Consider the following 13167-nt stretch of genomic DNA (forward strand, 5'->3'; position numbering starts at 1 on the left):
AAAAGACTAGAACCATTTTAAACTTTTAAGACTGTGAAATGCTAGTAGACCAAGATCTTAGAGCAAATTCGTGTCTTCTTTTTTGTTTTCTATTTCCCTTAAGATTTTATTTCTTATATTTAGGTCTTCAAGTACTTAAGCTTTTAGTATTCAGCTGAACCCACAATTTGAGTGTTTGCCCTGAGATAAGATGCCAGGGCGTGTGTCAGCACTCCATGATATCTGGTTTTGGACTGATCTCTTTGGCTGACTTAGAGGTGCAACAACAAAAAGAGGAAGAGAACCACCTTTTCCTCACCCCATTGTTCTTTTATTTATCTTGTATTAAAAAAAAAAAAAAAAACAATAAAACCACCTTTTTTTTTTTGTGAGGAAAAAATGCACTTCAACAGCAAGCCAGTGCTGCTGTGAGGGTGATAACAAGCAAAATCTAACATAGGTCAGAGGTAAAGGATTCCCCTGGATCATTTACACTCTGAAAAGAAACAAATCATTGCCAAAAGGTGTGCCTCCATCCTTACTAGAAAAGAGGAGATCCTCTATGGATTATTTCTGGTCAGCTGTCAGATGCCTGGCTTTTGATGTGGGAAATGGTATATGTCTCCACTGAAGTCTGACATTTATACCTGTGGGATCTAGTACACTGACCTTCTGAAAACATTCTGCAAATGTTGACATCTCTTCCAAAAGTAGGTAAAAACCCTTGTCCCAGAATTAATAATGAATGTGAAGTAACCTGAACTCAGCTTGTCTTAGGGAAGACCAGCTTTGCCATTGTCAGCTTTAATATACTTCTGTCCGAATGACAGCTTATTTCCTCATAATGCCCTTTGATCACCATTGCAGATTTTCATTCTGCTCAATAAAGGGAGACCAAAGTCCAAAACCCCCAGTTAAAACTAGTGCAATTGGATACCAAAAGACCACTACTACCATGAAAAAAATTTAAAATCTTGATATTATTGTGTATATCTGTACCTGGAAAGCTTTGACCCAGCCACTTACAGGAAAAAAAACCTAGGATTTTGATTTAACTAATTTAAATGTAAAGCCCTAGCAGAAGTCTGTGTTGAAGAAAATTTCAGAAATCATAATGTGAAGAAGAGTACCTGAACAAGGCCATCTGTCTTTAGAAGTTATTTTTGCCACGTATGATGAATAAGGCCTGCCTATACCGAAGCTGAAGTCTTCACTGGGGCCGAGATTTTATTTGATCAATGCAGGAACCCTATTTGTGTTCTTAAGTTGTGTATTCATAGCATCTTGGCAATTTGTTTTCCATTGTAAAATTCTCTGTATTGGAGAAGCAAAGGGTAGAATAATAGGGTAGTTGGTATGTGCTCTAAAGTATGGGAGGTATATGGATGATAATATTAAGATTTATATAAGAAACACCTGAATTTCAGTTTTCATTCTAGGATGTTGGTTGGTTTAAAACATCTCTGTATAGGGAATTGGTGACCAGGAAAGCCTGTGGGGTAAAAAAATAAATAGGAAGCGAATATTCATTAGTACCTGGATGGTGTTCTCAGTTTACCAATATCTCTTGATAAAAAATTTAAAATAATACAGAAATTTATGTTGATGGAAAAATAGAATGATTATTTGTTGCCAGTAGGAAAATTGAAAAGATACAGTTAACCCCAGATTAATCGATCATTTCTCTGAATGATGTTTAATGGAAGGTGGAAGACCAGGTTCAGCAGTAGTAAATCAATCTAGTTTCATTAAACATATTACACTGATGTTTTGGCTTTGCAGCTTACAAATCTGACAGATTTGTCACAAAGGTGACAGATAATCTTTCAAATATTGGTAATAGCAGGGGATTATTTGGGAAAAATCTAAAAGGAACTTCGTCTGTTTGGAACTGGACAATGCCCAGAGCATTTTCTCCTTTATTGGAGAGCTAATGTTTAAGCCATAATGCAGAAGAATGATTTTGAAAGATAAATACATCCCTTAGAAATATTGGTCCTACATGAGTAACAGAGACAGCAGGAAGCAGGTGCCAGGTTGTTTTCAGTGCAACTAACAATGTGCATGCAACACACATGGCTGGTGATCTGACTGCCGTAGGGGAGAAGGGGAAAAAGTGTACTGTAAGAATATACATGAGCTCTTAGAAATTACTGTCATGAATTTAAAAAGAACAATTAATCAAGGATGGAAATGTGTTGGTTGGCTGCTGCAGGACTTTGTGATTTTGTCTCTTTGTAAAGACATCCTATTTAAAACACTGTATTTTACAAGGGCATATAATTTAAAAGGAGAAAATGGCAGGGCCTGCAGCTGAAGGACCTATAAAATGGTCTATTGCAGTGTCCAGATTATTTAGTCTTCCATTTTTCTGTACAACCAAGCAGGTTAGGATAAGTTTGATGTCTTTTGCTTTGATTGGACTCATGCAGTTATACAATGGATTGATATGTGTAAGTACATCCTCTCCTGCTGATACTATTTACTTTGACTCATGCATATCCCTTAGAGCTTAATTTCCTGAAGATAAAAGCAAAAAATATATAGGCTATATTATCATGAAGACATTTTTTTTAGTGACCACTTAAATTGGAATAGGTGATAGCAGTAAAGTATACTGCTAAAATATAACCAACATGTGCAACCCTTAATTCATTAGGGAAATAAACTATGGTTTTGATATTATTTTTAAATATAATCCCACTAAAACTCAGATTAAGCAATTATTTTTCAAAATAAAAAGAGATGCATTAAAATTAGGAGAAATTCCTTTGTGTAGCTACAGATAAAGTCAGAAAAAAATAAAGGGTAAGTGGGGGTTTAAAGTGAAAGGTTTAAACACTAAGTGTGAGCAGAAGTATCCAACTGTGCAATGAAAAGACCTGAGCTGCATTTCATTCAGAGTATTTTCTGCTGTGTAATCCATTTTTAGATAGAAAAGATAGAAATACTGACTCTAAACTGCTATCTTCACATGTTTCCAGATACAGTAGTATCACTGGGAGATACAATTTAAAGTGAGATGTTTCCGACTTAGGAGAAGTGTCCAGTAGTGCTACTCGTATAACTACTGGAATAGGATGGGGCCAAGCTGTCTTTAACTAAAACTTCAACAAACATGAAAGCACCATGGTGATACAGAGAAAGCAGTCAGCTGTGGCTTAGCAATCTGAGCAGTAGAAGGGATTTTCAGGTTTTGGGTCATGTCCACCCCCCATTCCATCCAGGCAATTTGATCATGCTCCATCCTATGAGAAGACATGACCGTAATGCCTCATAGCCCCTTCCCTGAGGCTTAGTTAAAATCACAGTGGAAAGGATGTTTTTAATAAAATTTTGTAGTAAAGAAGGTAATATAAATGCACTTTTTAAACTCTATTGAGTAAATATATAAAGACTTTAATTTCACAGAGTTTTAGAAAATTTAATTTGTTTATCTCCTCCTGTTGCTGAAATCTGGAGCAAATCACCTGCTGAGTTCCACAGCATGGGAGAAGGGTCCAAAATGGGAACACAGCCAATTGAAATGCACACAAAATCCATTCTAAGTCTCTGCAGCCCCCCTTAGGTGTGCTTGTTCTCTTCACTGATTGCATGCAAGAAGTATCTGAAGGTGATCTTATATAGATTCTATACTGCAGTCCATCATGTGCTGCCTCAGAAAGCTCAGCAGCAGATCTGTACCCATACAGCAGGGTAAAGAAGAAAGAGCCTGACATAAAAGTGAAAAAGTATAAAAGAAGGAAGGGCAGTAATGAGCTAAATATGTGTCTTAACCTTGCTGTGGGCATGCATTCATTTTCTCTTGGCTTCCCCTGCATAAAAATCCACCTGGTGTCAAGTAACTGGCACAGGGAATGGTTTACAGATGGATCAGCCTCAGAGATTCCTGTAGTTTATATGATTATCTGTCACACAGATGTTTCAGCTTGTATTTGCTCACTTGCAGCCAGCCACGCAGCCTTACCTGCTTTTCTCTTCCTGTTTGGGGAGTGGGGAAGGCTCCCCACAAATGGTTAACTAATTAACAGTCATAACAATGATAATAATAGTAATAATAATAATAATAAGTGAAAGGAGTGCACCTGAGCTGATTACATGCAGCTAGATTTAGTACCTTCTTGGTCAGTGTCATCCCCTGAGAAACAACTGGAAAAGATTTATAGGTTTGATCTGAGAAATTTTTCAGGTGCTGCGTAACGAAAGGAGACTCCCCACATCAGTTGAAGCAGTAAGGGCATGCCACCTGCAGCATGCAGGGTACTCACATTGTGATTTACCAGTTACTCCAGTAATGAAGAGGGATTTTTTTATTTGTTTATTTTTAGTAAGCCATTAAACTCCCTTTACACCTCAAAAATGAAGATTTGCTGTGACAATAGCCAGACAGGCATCCTCTGAGGAATTTGTTTCTCCACTGATGTGAGGCATATGCATCAGAGCATCAATCAGAACTGTATAGATTGATCTTTCAACTCTCCTTGTTGACTTCATTGGATTTCCTAAATCCAGCTGCAGCTTCTTGAACACAGTTTACATGAAAATCCAGCATTTTTCTATATGCAGTAGCAAGCTGAATGAAACTATATGGTCCATGGTTTGTGACAAAACCAGACATCCTGCAGCCATTCATATACTCAGTAATTGGGTATATACTACTAGCTAAAACTCAGTCTGAAAGACATGATTGATGGTTGGGGGGAGACAGGTGGGAAGAGGAAAGTATGTAAGAGTAAAGATAAAAGGTGTTTTTTCCCTCTTAAGACATTTGATTTAGATGATACAAAACAGTATTTACTTGAAATTGAGTGGGCCAGTTGAATAAATTAAAATTACTCACTGAACTGTGCAACTTCTTACTCACGTGTCTGATTTCTGGCTCTTTCAACAAAGTGGGGATTTTTTTCAGTTTAGGTTTTTGGACTGCATGTGGAGAATTTTGGAATGCATTGGCTTCATCTTAAACAGCAAAACACAAACTGCACATGATTGCAGCACTCAGGCATCCGGCACTTCTGCAGAACTTTAAAATAGCAGTTAATGGGCTGGAGCTGGTGTTGCCTTGGGAGCTGTGTTATCTCATCATTGCTGGGACTGGGATACCTGTGCAGTGCACCACAAAGGCTGCAGTCCTTCCAGTCATGGGCAGACGTGCTTGTAGTATCCTTGTGCCAAAGAACAGGGGCCTCACACCAGCTCTTTGCCACTTCTCCTTTGTCGGCTTTCAGTGCCTTCACGCTTTAATTGATAGAGATGTTTGTGTGAAAATTCTCTAATTTGCCTATAACAAAATATTACTAGCTTGCTTATATCTTAGTATTCCTTTATTATTTTGTGTTGTGGGTAATTAACTGTAAGATGGTATTTCTGCATTCTTGTTTGAAGAAAGACTAAGACTAATTTCTCCAGTTTACCAGCTGTAGCAGTGTAACAGATGTGTCATGTTTTTCATTATCTATAAACATGGTATTTTCTGCTGCAGAATAAAAAGTGGCCTTTTGCATAGGGACTTTTGTTCTTTTTTCTGGATACATCAGTGTTCTGACGGTGCATGGCTACATGGGTTTGCTACATGGAAACTTTAATTTCACCTGTGCAGATCTAGTATTGCTTTGTGTTTGGCATCAGTGAAAAGAGTCAGTGCTTGTTCCCCTCTTCTCTTTCCAGATGCTCTCTAAGTCCATTGAGCAGCTGAAGCAGCCTGGCAGTCACCTGGAGGAAGCTGAGGAAGAGCTCCATGGAGATCACTCAATGCAGGAAGAGCGAGCTCCCGCCAGCAGCGCCAGCGTTAGGGCTGAGAGCAGCAGTGCTGGTGTGGATGACAGAATAGGACAGCAGGTGGGGGCTGTGAAAGTCAAAGAGGAGCCACTGGACAGTGATGAGGATGTTCAAACCCAGCAAATGGAATCTGGGGAGCAAGCTGCTTTTATGCAACAGGTAATAGGCAAAGATTTAGCTCCAGGATTTGTAATTAAGGTTATTATCTGAACAGCACATGCATTTGCTAGACTTTGATAAGCAGTTGTGTTTTGATTCACTGAGCTAGCAAATCCTGATTTACTGCTCGAAGAATTTAACAAATGTGGAAGTGTTGTATGTACACTTGAAAACATAGTGAAGCTCATTCTTATGGCCACTAATTGAGAAAATATCTGTTGCAATCAATTATGCTACATAAATCTTTGAGTAATAGCTGATAGACATTGTATTAGCCCAGAATTACATCGCTTAGTCCTAGTGAAAGAGAACTCGTATCACCTAGCCTGTTGAGATCAGCAATCGATGGAATTAGTTTCCAGACCTGATTGATGAAACATTCTTCTGATTTTCAATCCTCTGACTTCTGCTTTCAGCTGTCTGTATATATTGTATCATACTATAGTCTTGAACACTGTTAATGTTAGGGTATTCTTTTTCCCCAGTAGACAGGTACTGACTGCTATCTTGGTGGTCTCAGGCTGGTGTATAAAGTTAATTTAGAGAAAAGTACAAGGTGGATATAAAGAGGCAAGGCACTGTTTTAAAATTGCATTTTTTTCTTTTTTGCACTGCTTGGTTAATTTTTCATTCTGTCTTATTTGATGAAAATGTCCACAGAGGCTTCCTTAAATGCAGCAGAGGCAAGTACTGGTGAGAAGCAAAATGCAGCATGAGGTGGTTCCAGTCAGTCATTAGGACATTGCACAGCAAGCGCAGAACTGTTACCGTTATCATCTGATATCCAATCACTTGTTTGTTTTTTTAAAAAGAATACTAATTGTACAATATCTCGGAGTCTCATGGACAAATCCTAAAATAGCAACTGCATAAAATGCCACCTTGACAAAGGGCAGGTTCGGCTTGTCGGGGAGCTCCAGGCGGAGTTGCAAGGCGCAGTCGTGTGTGCAGCCAGCGAGCTGCATCCCCGTCCGTCCCTCAGAGTCAGCAGAGCAGGGCTGGGTGCAGTGCAAGGCCCTGTTTATTTAAGTCCATACTTTGTCAGGTCCCTGCTGTTCTCCTGCAGAAAAGTGATTTTGGGAGGGGGGGGCAGGAAATGCCTTATGGAAACAGGAAGCCCAAGTGATTCATGTGCTGAGGAATGCGGGGCAGGGGGGACGGGGCAGCGCTCCCTCTGTTTTTAAAGGCACTCTATGAATTGATTTATTGTCAAAGAAAATAACAAAGCGAGTAGGGAAATTGTTAAGGAAGCTTTCCAGTGAAACATTTCCTTCATATTCCCTTTTGATATGTTTACCTTGTTTTATAGGTTTACTTTTGTTAAGCTAGTTAAAGATTCATTGTATTAAGATCCCCTTTAATATGGGTAATCCCAAACTGACCTGGACTCCTTGTCAGGTTTTTTTTCTATTAAAAATATTTATATTTCTAAAGCTGAGGTATTTTAAGGTGCAGTATCCAGTTTCAAAAGAGATAGTTGTTTTGCCAAATGTAGAAATTGCTCTAAAATATGTTATTAGCATGTGTTGTTTACATTATGTTCTAATACTATTCAGTCTCTTCTAAAATGTTGCAACTTCTAAAGATACATTATCCTTTTTCCTAGAAGATCTCGGAACAAACTTCTAAATAGTTGCTCTTAACATAAAAGCGCTCAATAGATAGAAAAAAGATTTAATTGAGAAAAACACAGGTGATTTTTATGTGGGCTTCATATTTAAAGAGAAATCTTTCTCCATCCTGGATAAAAAAATTACATTTACTTTCAAAAAGTGAAGGCTATAAAAGTGAAATTATATGTGTTTTTCATTCTATATATTTTTAATTTTCTTTGAAATCTGACTTCAGCTTCATCAAAAAGGGATAGTGCATCTTTTAAAATACATTTGGGGAGAAATTTGCAAATGAGAAGAGTTTTTTTATGATATCATTTGAAAGACGTGTATTCACAGAAGACAAAAGATATTTTTCTAACATCCTTCAGGTGAGAAACCCCAATACATTAGTGTACTTTAATTTCAGAATCTTTCAAATTTGGATAAAATTAAAATAAGGGAAACTACCTGGAACCAGTGAAAAGGAAAACTGGGTTTAAACAACCATGTTTCTAATTGATTATTGTCTCTTACATTTTAAATCTACTGTATTTATTATAATTTACACCCTTAGAGGTGATCTCGTTTTGTGTTGTAAATATATTCTGTTTGTATGTTCCCTTTTTTTGCCTTCTGATATAAGTCTTTTCATTTCTCAAATAAAGTTTTTTTTTTAAAAGATCCCTTCCAGATATTTGACTTTGTGTAAATTTGGTAACTTAATGGTGTTTTTGCTTTGTACAATCAAATATGTTTGCTATGCTTTGTCAAAACAATTTAAATTTTCAGGAGCAAGGTGTTTTATTACACTATTCTTACAATAATTACACAAAGTCTTTCTTTTTGGTCTCTTGTTTTATTCTACATCAGCCATTATAAGTTTCAGTGAATGTGGAACAGTATTGGTGCATGCTCATTTTCCCATCACAGCATCTGTCTCAAACATGATCATACCATACAGGAAAGGTAAAAGTGGATCCCCGTTTCTCAGCTTCTAATTGTCCAAAATTCAGATGAACTGTAATAATTTACATGACATTTCTAAAACCTGCCTGGACCCCTTATCTGAAAATGTGCTTGTACTGACCACTTTGGTATTCATCAAGACCTTTGCAAAACTAAAGTCCACCTGTAAATAAGCTGGGAGAGAGGGAATCCATGAACTTGGCAGACTTTAAAGCAACTGCATGAGACAGTGCAGTCCCAATGTAGAGAGCTTCCATGAAAATATTACATAACTTTGTGACATTTCCTGAACTTTGCTTAGGATCTACAGAGAGAGAGCTCATACTGCATAACAATCCCTGTTGCTACAGGACATTAATTATTGCTACCAAAAGAGTTTAGAAAACTATTGCATTGTAGCTCTTATAACTGTTCATTTCATTTCCAAATGCTCTATACAGCTTTGATTCTGGCATAATTTTAACTAAAATAAAATCTATGTTTCAACAACATAAGTGTGTAAGAACAAATAGTTCTGTTAATCAAATTCAGTTATTTTCACTGCTATAGCAGCAGTGTAATGTTTCATCAGTAATACAACCCCCAAAAATAGATAAAATAGATAAAATAGGTTTTAGCTGAGGAAATGCTAAATTAAGCATTAACAGTGTAACATTGTACTTCTTGCCTTATTGTTTATAGTGTATTTAGAATCATATGTCTTTAAGTAAATCATGCTTTCAGAACAGGGATTTTATTTAGTGCCCTTTTGTTTAAATACCTGCAGTAGAATTAGAAGACCAACCATAAATTTTTTTAATTTACAACATTCCTGTGTTGGAGACTGCGCCTAGATTTTTTGCTGAATTATTTACTATGCATCAAAGCACCCTTAATGAAGAAAATAATAATAATAAAATAGAATTCACATATCTTATTTCTTCCCAGAATTATGTGCATCTCTCTTTTTTTTTTTTTTTTAACTGTATGTGTTTATTATGTCTCATTGTCCAAAAAATAAAGCCAGTATAGCTGATCGTTGACAATTTAGAAGTAATTGGTAATAAATCAAGGAAAATCCATCATAATATTTATATCCTCAGACACACATTACTGGACTATAGATACTGTAACTTTAGCTTTTTTGTCATCTTCTGGTATTGACAAAATAGGATTAAAAACTGAATGCCTCAGCAAAGCACGAGCACTTCAGACACTACCACCACTCATTTGTGCACTATCTTCATTCCATCTTCATTATCATCAAGATCACTAAGACTTACTCCATGTTACTTAAGCCAACTATACCCTGTTTTTATCTTCACTGGAATTCTGAGGTAAAAATCTATTAACATTAGTCCTAAGCAGCAATCTAAAATTGTTTACTTATTTCTCCCCCTTATGAACACTTGGCAATTTGCAGCCAAAATTAGCTAAGCCAAGTTAATTTCCTTATTGTAATCTGTCCTACTAGCAGCATGTCCTACTTATCCACTTAAGAAATGTTTGTTTGATTTTCATTTATTTGTTTAGTTTCTGATTTCCTTATGCAGTTCCCATCATCTGGGTGGCAATGGAGCTTCTGTACCTCATTTCTCAGTGGAAGAATATAGTTTAGAACACCATCTGCTCAATTACTGCTTAGGCAAAGAGAAGAAGAGCATCCTGGATGAAGTTATCTTCTCTAGAAGATAGGGCTAGAGAAATAATACAAGTTATTTTTATGGAATTTTACTGCTCTGACAGGCTTTGTGCTTTGCATTTGCTTTACTTTTTCCTCTCCTCTAATTCAGGTTAATTTAGATTAAGATTTAAAGGTAAAAAATAGGATTAGCTGAAACTGCTTAGCCAGTGGAAAATCTGGGTTCCTCAGCCATGCCCTACTCACACACACACACACACAGACTAGATTGGGAAGGTGCATCCTTAAGGCATGTCCCAGCTTCTGGTCCCCATTTGCTGAGCTTGTGCCATACTCCTGCTTGTTTTGATCGTGGCCCCATAGCTCATCTAGGCTGTGCAGGACACCTTCCCTGGCTACCTGTGGGCACGCACATCTGTTTAAGCCACCCAAGGATTACTTAGGCAGCAGCTGAGGGTCAAAAGGAGTCCCCTTAGTAACTTGAGGTATCTGTGTGGATTGTTAATGGTACATAGCCTTGAAATACGAGGGAGATGGTTTGGAGGATATGGTGTTAGAAGTATCCCTCTGAACACTTGATTCTTCCAGGATGGTTACAGCATTTTGGCCCTTGAGAAGTGCTGGAAAGGGCAGGACAAATGGAAATGTAAGTTTTGAACAATGTCAGACTTAAAAATAAACCTGCCCTCCCCTCTCCTCCCTCCTAAATTAGATTGCCACTGCAGTCTTATTTCAATTAATCTCTTTTTTGGTAGGCTGCCTTAGCTGTTTCCTTTAACTTTGCAGCCAGTAAGAGACATTAACCTTGCACCTTCCTGCCCTTCCTCAAGTCTGTGAGTGCACAGTCCCAGCATAACTCCTACACAACACAAGCTGGCTCTATGATTTCTAACATCATGCATATTGTAGATGGAGCAAGGAGGTGGAGTGCTGTGTAGCTGGATTTATTGTGCGAAAATTTTTCATTTCTCTACAGGCCTCCCATACATACAAGGGAGGCCTCTTCAGATTTAGCCTGCTTGTTCTCAGCCTTATTCTTAAGGGCGTGTTCATTTCTATCAATTTTCTAACTATGGTCTTTAAAAACTGTGTTACAGGAAAAATAATTCTTTTTTGTATGCTAATTCTATGTGAAAGGGCATAATAATGTGAATAATTACAAGTAATTATTCTTTCCCAAGTAACTATGCTTTTCCATTCCCAGTTAGATGGGAAAATCATTCTTTTTTTTAAAGAAAGCCTTAAATCTATTAACTTTATTAATTGCCAATAATTATTATTAATTCATTAATTTTTTTGTCTTCTATTGTAAACTTCCAGTTACAGAAGGCAATAACACTTATTTTATCATAAAACTAATTAACTGAATTGCCTGCCTGAATATGTATCATTAGAGTATATTAAAATGATTTAATTTTGTTGATACCTTCATGGACTAATGTTGACACTGCTTTATTTTTACTTTTAGATCCAAGATTTTATACTTCTTTTCCTCTTTCAAATACTTAGGATATAGCACCTTGATACTTTTCTTATTTCTCCCATTTGTCAGAGAAAGCAGAATGTCAGGACACCACTAGGCAAAATTCCTTATTCAAGGCTACATAACTAGCATGAATCAAAAGTGTCCAAGTCCATATCCCAGTAATTATCACTGCGTATTTTGACAGTTAGATGACATTAATTTCAAACCTTTGGGCAATTTATAATTTCCTGTATCCTACAGCACAGAGTTTCTTTAATATTGTCATTGAAGAGGATTATGTGTTCTTGGAAAGTTGCTTCTTTAAATGCTCATTTTGGAAAAAATTCTGTTTGACCTCGGAATGTCTTTCTCACTGTTAGACGTTTGTACGTGCACGAGTTTTCATTTTTCTCCTTCCTTTAAAATATGAGAGTGAATTAATGCACTCCTCAGTATATTGCTGGCTAAATCTTCATAAAACTCTGTTGTTAAATGTCCTGGAAGTGCAGCTCAGCCCAAATGCCTTGGAGACATAGGTGCTCTGATGCAGAAAGCAGCAGTGCGTAATCTGTCTCCTGTCCTGTTCTGGCCTGTGACCCTTGGATCCCCAGGAGACCAAGGAGGTGTTTCTGTTCCTCCTGCCTGTGTTTCCTCAGCAAAGGGCCTTGTGAAAGTTCCAGCTATGAGATTGCAGCAATGCAGCAACATCAAGGGCTTGAGAAGGCTTTGCTTAGGTTCTCTGTAAAGCAGCCAGTAGAGCATGGAGGATTCCGTCTCATACTCCTTCCTTGGTCCTTTCCTTTTGCTCCCATCAATAAGAGCAGTGTGATAGTTTTTAGGTGGCAGCCTGCAGATTTTTAAAGCAGATCTGTGTTACTGAACAGACCCAGAAGGAGCACAGGACAGAAGCACTGTTGGGAAATTCTCTCCTGCAGTGCACAGAGGGACACCCATTGAGACCAGTTTCTTCTAAGGCTTGTTCTCCTAGATCTTGCTCTACTGAAAATAGAAGCTGAAGAGTTACTACACATCAGAGAACATAATTCCATCACTCAACTACATGACTGCACACAGGGACAGGTGGTGACTGGTTTCCCTTATTTCTCAGGCACTTTGGCACCTTGTCTTAAGGTATCAAAGGCACCCAAATCCAACAGCACATCTCTTGGCATCTTCCTTGCTTTCTAAAACTTCTTGGCTTTCACCATTTATCTAAATTTGTAGAGGTCTTTTGTCACAGTTTCCCATAAGTTTCTGCATATATTTCAGTTTTCTGAAGCTACTGACTTTATACAGAGAGCTTTAAATCTCCTACCATTTCTGACAGAAGTGAAAATGGGAGTGCTCAATACAGGTGCCATCAGCCCAGGTTCAGTCCAGGGACACCTGACATCCACAGTTCTGATTTGGCCCTTTCTACAGGTAATTGGGTCTCACTAAGGATGCTAACTATTCAGTTAAAATATGCACAGCATTGCCCTTTGTGCTGTGTGAACAATTTTTTTTCATAACAATCCCTTCTCAGGCAGGCTCAGAACACAGCACAGGCAGCTCAGGACCAGCAAGAAAAAAGGAACAGGAGCAAGATCTGTTCCCACAGCAAG

General features: G+C 37.7%; 1 protein-coding gene across 13 annotated transcripts in view; it reads left to right on the forward strand.

The window, feature by feature from the left end:
• HDAC9 (histone deacetylase 9) overlaps window positions 1-13167 on the forward strand; it is a 454940-nt gene that overhangs the window by 262259 nt on the left and 179514 nt on the right. For 12 of the 13 annotated variants that reach the window (XM_058035907.1, XM_058036403.1, XM_058035984.1 and 9 more), the window contains one exon: window positions 5647-5916. In XM_058035907.1, coding sequence (XP_057891890.1) covers window positions 5647-5916 — 270 coding nt within the window. Of the gene's footprint in view, window positions 1-5646; window positions 8336-13167 lie in introns of those variants that run through there. The other variant, XM_058036490.1, reaches the window with a different exon arrangement.

The sequence above is a fragment of the Melospiza georgiana genome, chromosome 1 (assembly GCF_028018845.1).
Source record: "Melospiza georgiana isolate bMelGeo1 chromosome 1, bMelGeo1.pri, whole genome shotgun sequence".
Lineage (NCBI taxonomy): Eukaryota > Metazoa > Chordata > Aves > Passeriformes > Passerellidae > Melospiza > Melospiza georgiana.